Source organism: Rhinopithecus bieti, unplaced genomic scaffold (genome assembly GCF_001698545.2).
Source record: "Rhinopithecus bieti isolate Rb0 unplaced genomic scaffold, ASM169854v2 scaffold_11938, whole genome shotgun sequence".
In the NCBI taxonomy this organism is placed as follows: domain Eukaryota; kingdom Metazoa; phylum Chordata; class Mammalia; order Primates; family Cercopithecidae; genus Rhinopithecus; species Rhinopithecus bieti.
Genome location: NW_016806961.1, coordinates 734,669 through 747,458, shown reverse-complemented (window position 1 = coordinate 747,458; position 12,790 = coordinate 734,669). Strand labels below are relative to the sequence as shown.

The window sequence follows — 12,790 nt, the reverse complement described above, 5'->3', positions numbered from 1 at the left end:
GAGAATTGCTTGAACCCAGGAGGTGGAGGTTGCAGTGAGACAAGATCACACCACTGCACTCCAGCCTGGGCGACAGAGTGAGACTCCGTCTCAAAGTGGAAAAAAAAAAAAAAAAAGAAGGAGGAGGAGGAGCCATGTGACAGGCAGGGAAAAGCAGTCGAGGAAGAGGAAACAGCCAATGCAAAGACTTGGTTGAGAATTCAGTAGATGAATCTAATCTTTTAGTTATTCCCATTTCATTAATCCATCAAAATGAAAAAGAAGGCATGGTGGACAATGTACTATTTCATCTTTGTGTATTCACCCAGCAAGCTATACTAAGCACATCCCTTGTACCAGGAACTGTGCCAGATGCTGACACAAAGATGAGACAGATGACCCCTTCTCTCGGGGAGTGTGCAGTCCAATGAGGGAGGCAGGTAACAAAATAAGCATGGCTCATGAGATAAGTGAGAATCTCCCAGGCAATCAGCACATGTTCTGAGAAAGCCAAGATGATTAATGGTTTTGAGTATGATGATGTGAGCAATTGCTTTTGACACTGCATGATCAAATTATTTTCATTTCTTTGTGGTCCTGCGGCTCAGAATACCTGGATTTTTGGTGAAATATTTGCAAGGGATATCAGGTTTAGGATACAGTATAATGCACTATTATGTTTCAGAATATAAGGAGAAGTAGCATGCTAATAATAGCTAATACTTATTGAGCACATGGATTTACCTGGATAATGTACCATCTCATAGAAGAGTCACTACGACTTTATGAGGCAGGGACTATTATTATTTCCCCCTTTTCAGATGGAGAAATAGGGGCTTAGCAAAACGAAGAGGCTTTCCTGAAGTGACAACTTCCCAGTTCTGCCTGGATTCGAGCCTCAGTTCTGGTCCACACGGCCCTCTCATGAATAGCTTAGACACTGATACAATTGCTTTTCTCGCTCTAGTCCCCAAAGTGGTTACCTTGTTCTTCTCCCCAACCCACTCACTTATCCATCTAGGTTGCCTAGGCTAGCCTGATCTACCTGCATTTCTCCCCAGGGGTCCTGCAGGTGGAAAAATGGAAAGAATTCCTTGTTTCCACACTGGGGAGGGCACCTGGATGGGCATGGACAGGGCAGTGCCCACTGACTGACTATACTGGACTCCAGCCTCTTGAGCCCCAAGTAGAATGTGGAAAACTTTGAGGCCAAAGCTGGGCACCTGGTTCCCACCCCATCTGAGGCAGGGGGCTGGGGGGAGGAGAAATTCCTGAGGCTCAGTGTTCAAGGTCTGAGGCACAGGAGACAAATCAAATGTCAAGGCACCAGACAGTTAAGGTAAAACGTTGAAGTCAAGAGGAAGTAGTGAGTCTGCTGCCAACTGGATAGGGTTGGTTCTATCCCATCTAAATGTATTAGAATTAAGTGGCTTTTAAAAATGAGCAGGTCATCTTCAGCCCGGGTTGGCCAATTTGGAACTTAATGGGCCTTTGCGTCCTCCTTCTCTGAGCCTCCTTTCATTCCAGACTTTTCAGTGTGAGTTTGTGCGTCCCTCCGACGGTCTCTGGGTGTGTCCTCCAAGGAGTGGGATGCCTTTGACTGCCTGTCCCGTTTCTCAGGCTGACGCTCTCTCTGTCCTCCCCGCCTCCCCTCACTCCTTTTCTCCCTCCCTTCCTCCTTGTGGGGAGGCTCTTGGCCCGGGTCCCTGAGCCCGGGCGAGTGCTGGCAGAGGACGCAGAAGGGGTGAGGTCACGTCTCCCTTGAGCCCCGAGCCGCTGGCTTTTCAGAGTCTCGCCTCGAGCCGGCGGCCAGAGCCCCAGACCACACAGACCGTGCGCTCCTCCGCCCTCCCGGCACCGCCGGCCTCGCCCATGTCTCAGTACGCCCCCAGCCCGGACTTCAAGAGGGCTTTGGACAGCAGTCCCGAGGCCAACACTGAAGATGACAAGACCGAGGAGGACGTGCCCACGCCCAAGAACTACCTGTGGCTCACCATCGTCTCGTGTTTTTGCCCTGCGTACCCCATCAACATCGTGGCTTTGGTCTTTTCCATCATGGTGAGTGAATCAGGGCCAGAGGCAGCCGGGGAGGAGAGACCCGAGCGGCTTTGAGCCCCTGCAGGGGATTCCGCTCTCTGCGGCTCCCTTCGTCACGGCCCCGCCCGCGCTAGGAGTTCTTTGTCCTCGCACATTCTCCTCACCTTTCTCAGGCTCTCAGAGCTCTCCCCGCAATCAGCAGCACCTCCTCTGCACTCCTCGTGGCGCTCGGAGCCCTGATGAAGCTTCCCCTAGGCTAGCTTTCCTCTTCTCCAGCTCCCAGGGTGCGTTTCCTCTCCAACCCGGGGAAGTTCTTTCGTGGACTTTGCTGACTCCTCTGACCTTCCCAGGCACTTGCCCGGGGCTTCTCAACCCTCTTTTCTAGAGCCCCAATGCGCGCCACCCTAGCGGGCGGCAGTTAGTGCATTCCCAGAGCGCGCAGGCTCTACGTTCCTTTCCCTGCGGCGCCGGGGGCTCCTGCGCTCCAGCGGCCAGGGCTGTCTCTGTCTCAGCCTGTGCTCCCTTCTCTCTTTGCTGCGCCCAACGGCACTGCTTCCGCCACTCTCCCGGGGGTCCCCAGGCGATTTCTGATGCCCTCTCCTTGACCCCCTGTTTCTACTCTTTGGCACGGCACGCTCTGTCCGGGCAACAGTTTCCTCTCGCTTCTTCCCACACCTAGCTTCCTCTCCTTGCCTCCCTCCGGCACCCGCTTTTTAACGCGCCCGAGGCTGCCTAACACCCGCTACCTCTTGAGGTCTTTCTTGGGCTCCCTGTGTGCCCCCCTCACCAGCAAAGTGGGTGCGCCTCTCTTACTCTTTCTACCCAGTGCGTCGTAGTTCCTCCCTGTTTGTTGCGCACTGGCCCTAACCTCGCCTCTCTTGGTGTCCCCCAGGGCTCCCAGGCGCCCCTCCACCGCTCTGTCCTGCGCCCGGAGCTCTCCCGGGAATGAACCGGGGGATTCCACGCAACATGCGGCTCCGCCCGCCCTCTCCGCGCAGGCCTCCCGAGCTGCCCTCCTCTCTAGGAGTGGCCGCTGGGGCCTCCTGTCCGCACTTCCGGAGCTCAGCTCCCTAGCCCTCTTCAACCCTAGCAGGAACACCCGAGCGAACCCCACCGGGAAGGCGACGAGCGCCTGCTAGGTCCTCGCCTTATTGACTGCAGCAGCTGGCCCGGGGGTGGCGGCGGGGTGAGGTTCGGACCGGCACTGTCCCAGGACAACCCTTGCAGTTGCGCCCCCTCCCCCACCGGCCCACCTCGCCTGCAGCTGGGCCACTGAACTCCCCGGCCACAGACGCAGAGCCCTCATTCAGCGCGGTGAAAATTGCGAGCCACCCGTCCCCCGTCAAGTCCGCCCACACTTGCCCACGGGTGGTGGCACCACATTCGCTTCGTGGTCACCTGCAAGGCTCCACTTGCAGCCGTAAATTGCCCTTTCCCAAACCGGTTTGTGGACGGCGTCTGCACCGTCATGAAAGCGCGCAGCTGCTGAAGTTCAGTCAAGCCTGTATTCAAATCCCAATTCTCCCACTTTCTAGCTATGTGATCTCTGAAGTCACTGCATCTCTGAACCTCAGTCTCTTTGTAAAACCGGAGTAATCACAGTCATGTTTCTTGGGGTTGTTGGGAGCATTCATGACATAATAATTGTTAAGTGCTTAGAACAGCGCCCAGCATGGTATTTTCACAAAATCTTTACTCAAATGTCACTTCATGAGGCCTTCTGTGCTTGCTCTTTAAAATCAGGACCCCACCCACCCACCCGGCGCAAGCTCTGTTCTTTCCTCTCTGCTGCCTTTTGACCAAATTACTTCTCTCCATCTGATATAGCATTTTAATTATTTGTATGTTTACAGTCTGCCCCTCTCATTAGAATATAAGCTCTATGAGGTCAGGAATATTTGTCGGTTCCTGTATCTTCAGCATCTAGAAGAAAATCTGGCACGTGGTAGATGCTTAATAAGTATTATGACATGAACGCATGCATGAATGAATGGTGTGGATGAATCATTAACCTTTTTTTCCCATCCTGGAGGCCCGGAAGCCGTCGCATCCGGTTCCTTCAGACCAACCAGCCAATTTCCTCCCTTCCTTCGTATCCCCATATATCCGGTCTTGACTCTTTTTGCCGAGAGTCTGGAAACGATGCTGCAGCCAAATTCTCCAGGCAGCAGCAGACTGTCTGGCTGGCACTGGTGCCCACATTCTATCCTGGTTTATTAATGAAGCAGCCAATTCACCCCTTTCCTAGTGCCACTTAGAAAACTGCGTGCAAAGCCTTTTTCCCTCATTGGTCTGAAATGAGCTGGCACTCCAGCTGGTAGTGACAGGTCAGATATTAATGATGCTGCTTGGTATGCCCTGGGAGAAGAGGTTTGCACATGCTTTGAATTGAAACTTCGTTTTCTAATCCCCTCTTCCCCATTCCCTCCCCCAAGCCTTTTTCAGTTTTATAGGAGACTATTCTGTTGCCAGAACAGACCCTGGAGACAGTTTACTATGGACAAGTTTGTATCTTTTTTATTTATTTATTTATTTATTTATTTATTTATTTATTTATTTGAGACGGAGTCTCGCTCTGTCACCCAGGCTGGAGTGAGTGCAGTGGCACAATCTTGGCTCACTGCAACCTCCGCCTCCTGGGTTCAAGCGATCCTCCTACCCCAGCCACACCAACCAACTGGGATTACAGACGCAGGCCACTACGCCCGACTAATTTTTGTATTTTTGGTAGAGATTTCACCGTGTTGCCCAGGCTGATCTCAAACTCCTGACCTCAAGTGATCCTCCCGCCTCGGCCTCCCAGAGTGCTGGGATTACGTGGGTGAGCCACTGCGCCCGGCCAGGTTTTGTACCTTTTTAAACCCTTGGTTTCTTCATCTATGAAATGGGAATGTGAAAGCTGTTTTAAGATGAGCAAAACTGTTGTAAGGATGAAACAAAACAAAGCATTCTAGCTGTTAGCACTATGCTAGGTACATGCAATAATTGTCAGACAGATGTATGGATTTGGAACTTGGAGATATCATGTTACATATGAAAAACAAATTCTAAACTGTGTGTCCTACACCCTTCCTGTTACACTTTCTCTAAGGTACTGGAAGTGTTTTCCCATTGATATAGTGCAGCTCTGGGCTTCATCAGTTTCATCACAAGGACTCCAAAGGACAAAGGACAAAGAGGAAGAGGAATGATATGCAGTAGGAAGGTGGGAGACCAATTCTGCCAGGAGTTTGCTTCCCCTAGGGTCTCTTGTGATGTTCAGTCCTGGCTATTTTCAACTCGCACTTCTCTGTAATTTATGATTTGTGGTGCTCTCAATGATTTGGGGTGTTACTGGCATTTGGTGGAAAGAGCCAAAGTACTAATGTCTGCCATGCTAGGGGCTGTCTCCCAGTGAAGAATGGACACATTTGCAATACCAAGACCATCCCAGTGAAGAAGCACTGTAGGATGACGCAAATTGATATAAACATGGATGTGTGGAACATATTGGCAAGGCTCAAAATAATTAGTTTCCAGAATGGTAAAAAAGAGCCAACGATCTCAAAACAATCAATACTTAAATATTTATTAAACCAATCCTGAGAAGCTTTCTATAAAATCACCAAATTAGAGTAGGTGCTGGCAAAGCAAACTACTTTGGAAAAATACACATTCAAGAAGTGTGTTCTTCAAGTTGTGGATTTCTGTGTTCTTTCTACCACCCCATGTAGCTCCAGGGGAGTCCTGGGGTCCTGGGGGTTAGGAAGTGGCACACTGCAGATGAACTCTAGTCCAACATGTCTTGTTGTATTGGGTGTTAACGTTAGGTCAAGCATCGTCAGGGACACAGAAGTGTTGCTTCCTCTATGTATTGAAAGTCTATTTGTTGAAAGCATACTTAACCTCAATTTGAGGGACGCATATCTCAAGAATTTCCCCCTAGACTGGGTTCCTGGTAGCTCATATTGCATCTTTGTGTGAATTTGAATATGGCACATTTTCTCCATGCAGACACAGCCCTCCACCAGGGCACATAGCTTGGTGAGGAGCACAAGCTGGCTTTCAGGCCTCATTCATCATGATCCCACCCATCCCTGGCTATCTGTTTATTCCCTGTAAAAGAACCCCACAATTTCCTAATGTGGCCCTCGACCCTGGAGAAAGAATATTTATTTGTTATTCAACACATACTTATTGAGCATCTATTATGTGCCAGGCTCTATTCCAGCTATTCCTTTATCTCTATCAAGTGGCAAATAAGATCAGAAAGGTCTCTGCCCTCCTGGATCTCAAAGAAGTAGGGCTCTAGGCAAGCTGCAAGAGTGTTGGCAAATTTAGGGTTAGTTCACTGTCTATTGGTTTTGTAGCTGGAATTTGCTATCTTACTCAGAAGACGAGTTTGTGCCAACCCTCAATTCTTGATGACGTCATGATGAATCATTTGCAAAACTGAACCATTGGTCACTCTAATCATGGATACAAAATAACCAATGACTTTTAACCGGGTGGCTTCTAAGCTTTTCATTAGCACTTCTCTCTCACACCTACCAACAGGTGTGTGGGGATTTGCCCATTCTTCATTGGGGGACAATTCATAGCATGGCAGGACAGTAGTACTTTGAGTCTTTCCACCAAATGCCAGTAGCACCCCAAAATCATTGAGACCACCACAGATGCTCCCACATTTCTAAATGCCTTCATGGGGAATGGTGCAACCCCTAGTCGAGATTCCCAAGCACACCATTGCCTGAGATGTCTTACACACATCCCTGTCTAGAGAACCTGTCTAGAGACCAACCGTTAAGGTTCAAATCCTTTTCTTTGACGTGCTTATGATTTTATGCAAGTGCCTCCATCTTTCTGAAGCTTGGTTTTTCCACCTTGTAAAATGGGGGTTGTGATAGTATTTGCCCAAATGCAATTGTGGAGATTAGATAATAAAAGTTAAAAGTTTTCAGGTCACTGCTTAGAACACAGCTAGAATTCAATAAGTATTGATGTTGATGATGGTGATGATGATGGAAGATATGTCTGTTCTAGAGATACAAGCCATTACCTTTTCCAGTTTTTCTGTTTTATTGAGACTAGAAAATTTGATAAGAATAAAACAATGACCAATAGTAGACATGTCACTGGAATAGAAATTTGTTGCAGCATAAAGGTAAATATTAATGCCAAACTGAAACACATACAAATAAGCAAAGAGGACTTTTGGTTAATCATGAAATATTGAACATACCTGTTTTGCTCCCACCCCTTCTAAGACCACTTAAAATGATAGTAAGTGCTATTTGGTAGCACAATAGGGTGACTACAGTCAATAATAACTTAATTGTGCATTTCTAAATAACTTAAAGGGTGTAATTGCATTGTCTGTAATGTAAAGGATAAATGCTTGAGGGGATGGACACCCCATTCTCCATGATGTGCTTATTTCACATTGCAGGCCTGTATCAAAACATCTCATGTACCCCATAAACGTATACACCTATATGTGCCCAGAATTTTTTTTAAAAATGGTAGTAAATGAATTTAAAATGATATAAACACTCAAGGACAAATTAGGAAAACAGAAGAAGAAATGAGTGTGGTGACAAAATCTTAGACGATGGAAAATACCTGGTTGGACATCAACTAATTTTACATAGTAGGTGACACTGAAATCTAAATCCTGCACAAATAGTAGCCAACAAGAAGAAAGTCATTTTTCTCTGCAAAGCTCCAGGAAAGCTCAGAAATTGGAGGTACTAGCCGAAGACACTGCCTTTGATGTTAGGAATAAAGGGTAGGGAAAAATCTTTGAAAGTCTGTTTATGAAGTCGTGGAACTGCCAGAGATCGCCTACCACCCCACACAGCCAGGCCCTCACTTCCTCACCATATCAGAAGATTAGAGATTTTCTCTGTGGTAAGATTAAACAGAATGACTCTAGACACCAGGCACAGCTGAGATAAGAGTTTAGGTGCCAAGCTGAAAACGAGATTCATGGAAAGCTGCAATGTTGAACAAGGAAGCTTCTTCCCCAGCTTGGTTTCCTGGACAGAAATTGGAGAATTTCTCTCCAAGGATGTGACCAGTCCAAAAGAAAAAATCTTTAGGAGTCCTCCAGAGAGAGGATGCCATCCACCCATCCATTAACAAGCTCATATGGATTAATAACGGTTTCAGAATTCTTATCAGGAATGCTGAAGGCTAAACAATAGTGAAAAGATGACTTCAAAAATCCTAAAACAAAATTATTCACAACTTCAATTCTAGACCCATCTAAATAATCATTCAAGGGAGAGAGAAGAATAAAGACTTTTCCAGACATTTAAGGTCTCAAATAAATTATCTGGCGTACATCTTTTCTCAGAAAGTCATGGGCGAATGTGCCTCCCAAAAAGATGGGAGTAAGTCAAGAAAAAAGACATGGGATGCAGAAAAGGGATTGGACACAGAAAAGAGACAGAGAAATGCTCCTGAAAACAAGGCAACCAGTCTCTCACACCCACAGAAGATGCAGCTGATAATGGATGGTTGGTCTGAAGGCTTTGTCACAACCCATTATCTGGTTGTGGGCCGGCACTGTAAGTCACAGCCATGCCCCAAGTCTGACCATAGCTGCTGTGGATGATAAGGTCAGTGATCAGTAAATACTCACAGGATGAAAAACAAACCAAACCACGTGTATTTTCCATCTGACCCAAGCTCCACCAGAGCTTGAAATATAGTTTTGGCTGTTTGCCCGTCAAAACTGCTTCAGGTGAACTTCAGCTAGGTGTAGGGGGAAGATCGTGTGTGTCTGTGAACTTGGAAATAACAGGTCTTGGTGCAGGCAACTGATCCAGAGGGCTTGACACTGCCCACTAGTTGGAGCACCAAATGCTGATTCATTGGCTGTCCCCCTGTCACTTCTCCCAATGTTCTCTGGCTCTTTCCACAGCTGAGATTGTCACATGAGAAATGGGGTATTAAAATTACAGACCCCTGTGACTTATTTCTTGTGAATTTCTTGCTTGGAGCTCTGAAGAGCATTCAGATAGTTCCAGATGATGAAGACCCTGTCCGAAGTGTGTCATCATGGGAAGGTCGCATTCCAGATACCCATAGATTTTGCAAATATGCACATTTCCCCAGCAGCCCTGCCTCATCAGTTACTTTCATAAGTTTTGCCTTTTGGTAGCCACTGACATTTGGTATTTGGGAATCTAGAATTTAAACTGTTTTTAAGAGTCCTTTCAGATCATTGGTGGTACAGACTATGTCTATTTCAAGATGTGAATCTGTGTGCTCCTAATTCTAAAAAATACAATTTAAGAGCCATTTAAATTTACTGATGAAATGCTGTAAAGGCTGGGTTTGTTGTAACATAATATGTGGGGATAGAGATATAACAAGATTGGCCACTAATGCATGACAGTGGAAGCTGGGTTATGGGAACATGGGGATTTATTATATTACCCCATCAAGTTGTGTATACATTTAAAACTTTCCATAATAAAAAGTAAAAAGAGGGCCAGGCATTGTCGTTTGCGCCTGTAATCCTAGCACTTTAGGAGGCTGAGGTGAGTGGACCACCTGAGCTCAGAAGCTTGAGACAAGCCTGGGCAACATGATAAAATCTTGTCTCTACAAAAAAAAAAAGAAAAGAAAAGAAAAGAAAAATAGCTGGGCACAGTAGTGAGTGCCTGTAGTCCAAGCTACCCAAAAGCCAGAGGCAGGAAAATCACTTGAGCCCAGGAGGTGGAGATCGCAGGGAGCCGAGATCATGCCACTGCACTCCAGCCTGGGCAGCAGAATGAGACCCCATCTCAAAACAAACAAACAAAAAAAGTAAAAAAAAAAAAAAAAAAAAAAAGAAATTCAGATAGAACTTCTGAGTTCTCCTCCCAAGTCATTATCCGACTCCTAATGACTCCTAAGTCATTATCTGCCCAGATGAGTGGCAGATAAGAGAACAAGATAGCAGCTATTAAATGAGTTGGCCAAAAGGCTATGGTTGAGGTAGAGCTTCTCATTAATTAGTAAGAAAACTATTTCTGGCTTATGTGTGAATGTCAATGATGACTTTGAAGAATACCTTCAAATAATCATCAAGGGGAGCCCAGGTAGGACTCACATCCTAGAACTTTAATCACCTAAGGATCTTGTTAAAATGCAGACTCCACTCCTCTTTCAAGGCTCAGCTAGAAAATCACCTCCTCCATGAAGCCTTTTTTGATTGCCTCCTCTCTTTCACTCAAGGTTGTGCCCTCTGTACTCTGAACAGATTTCCTCTCGGGTCATCTTTACTTCCTTGCATTGATTTGTGTATGTGAGCCCCTTAAGATTATACTGTTAGCCCCAGCACCTAGCACAATGTCAAGCATGAAGTCCACATGTAACAAACATTTGATGAATGAATAAATCAATTAATGAATTAATGACTACACAGGCCAAAGTCTGCTCCTACCTTTATCTCTGAGGGTTTGCTTCCCTTCCCCAACTGTGTTCTGCATTCCTGCCAAAACCTTCTTTGGAAAATATCCAGGAGACTCAGGCAAATGCCAAGGGTCACTGAGAGGTTGGCCAAGGCTAGGTTCCCAAGGATAATTTTCCTGGCTGCTCCAGAGCTCACCAATATGCTCACATTGCAGTGGGTCACGTGCACCCACATGCTCACCAGTGGGTCCACGTTTGGAAATTTGTCTTTATTCTCAGCTTGTTAGTTCAGGGCAGGACACTCTTCAGCTCAAAGCCCCTCATCCAGAAATGTGAGCCTGAACATACCTGAGAATGTCCAGGTCTGCACGTTCAAGAATTAAGCCAGACTTTCCAAAATGCTGCTTCTCAGAAAACTGGTTGTGTCTGGTGATAACAAATTTTACCAAAAAAGGTACAGGTGCAGGAGAGGATTAAATTGAGAAACCAAATGCTGAGTTGAGCAAAAGTTAAGTCTTTTCTTTCCTTTGGAGTTTTTTGGAGCCTTTGGCAAACCACTGTGCATTATGGCTCTTTAATGGAATAATATAGTATAGGGCATTTACTAAGCATTTTCCCAGATTCTTGGATCACAAGGCTAATATGCCACAGCATACATTTTGGGAAATACTGTTCTTCATAATACCTTGGTTCTCACGTTGATGAGTACAGCTGAGGTTTTCATGGGAAGATTGCATGGTATCCATCCTTAACATTCTTGCGTTGTAGACCCACCTCTCCCCCTTTCTTCCAACTTGGGTGTTTTTGGGTTTGGTTTGTTTTGTTGTTTTCTGTTTTGTTTTGTTTTGAGGCAGGATCTTACTCTGTCACCCAGACTGGAGTGCAATGGTGCAATCATGGCTCACTGCAGCCTCAATATCCTGACTCAAGCGATCCTCACACTTCAGTCTCCAAAGTGCTGGAATGACAGACATGAGCCACTAAGCCTGGCTAATTTTTAAATTTTTTTTGTAGAAACAGAGTCTCCCTGTGTTGTCCAAGCTGGTCTCAAACTCCTGGTCTCAAGTGATCTTCCTGCCTCAGCCTCCAAAGTGCTGAGATTACAGGCATGAGCCACCATGCTTGGCTAAGTTGGCTGTTTTTAATGAGTCTCCCTAGCCAAACTTTTGCTAATTTCCTTCCTCCCTCACTCTTTTTTTTGCTGCAGGTGAAATTCAGGAACTTGTCTTTGTTTCCTTTACCCTTTGTATCATATCTTCTATTCCCCAAACTAAAGGAGACTTTCTCTATTTTACTCCTCTTTGATAACTTTCTTTGTTCTTTGCTGTGGGTAATTTTTATAGTAGTTTAGTATTTCTATTGTTATTATTATTGTAACATTTATACATTTGTCTTTACTTTTTAAAGCATTTCATATTGACACAATTTCACTTGTTCGTTGCAAAAATCTCAGCAAGGGACATAAGAAAGCTGTCCTCCTTATTTATCCTTAAGAAAACTGAGGCTCAGAAATATGATAAGCCTCTCCAACAAAATCAAACATGACAGTCCTTACACCCATGAAGCATTATAATCAGACAGCTATGCCTTTCCTTTTTTTTTTTTTTTTTGGACAGAGTCTCACTCTATTGCACAGGCTGGAGTGCAGTGGTACAACCACAGGTCACTGCAGCCTTGACTTCCCCAGGCTCAGTTGATCCTCCCAGTTCAGCCTCCCAGGCAGCTGGGACTATAGGCACACACCACCATGCCCAGCTAAACTTTTTTGTATTTATTGTATAGATGGTTCACCATGTTGCCCAGGTTGATCTTGAACTCCTGTGCTCAAGGGATCTACCCCCCTCAGCCTCCTGAAGTGCTGGGATTAGAGGCGTGAGCCACCACGTCTGGCCCTGCCTTACTCTTTGATAGAAAACAGCTTTGATTGTTCTAGAAGCTTTCTCTTTTAACAGATTTACCCCCATCAATATAAGAAGTATCATACAATACTCTCAATCAAGCCTGTCAGAATTCCTCTGTAGCTTTTGGCTCTAATGATAGACAGCCAAAAGGACAATTCTCACTTGTCCTGAAAATATTTATGGAGTGAAAAAGCCCAAAAGCCCAAGAAGAAGAGAGACAAGCATGAATGAATCAACGGTGCTGAAGAGAAAATGCACCTTGTAGTCTGGAAGCCCAGTCTCAGAATTCCCAGCACGACTTTCAGGTGTAGAAACAGGAGCAAGCAAAATCCAAACTAGAAATCCCAAAGTCATCCAAAAACTCAGATGTTATTCCTTTTTTTTTTTTTTTTTTTTTTGAGACGGAGTCTCGCTCTGTCGCCCAGGCTGGAGTGCGGTGGCCAGATCTCGGCTCACTGCAAGCTCCACCTCCCGGGTTCACACCATTC

General features: G+C 45.9%; 1 protein-coding gene across 1 annotated transcript in view; it reads left to right on the top strand.

Annotated features, from left to right (window-relative positions):
• The first annotated feature begins 1,449 nt into the window (after positions 1-1,449).
• The window catches only part of TMEM233 (transmembrane protein 233), a 48,871-nt gene continuing 37,530 nt past the window's right edge, over positions 1,450-12,790 (top strand). The window contains exon 1 of the mRNA XM_017879078.1: positions 1,450-2,037. Within this exon, the coding sequence (XP_017734567.1) occupies positions 1,852-2,037 (186 nt within the window). The 5' untranslated portion in view covers positions 1,450-1,851. The remainder of the gene's footprint in view (positions 2,038-12,790) is intronic.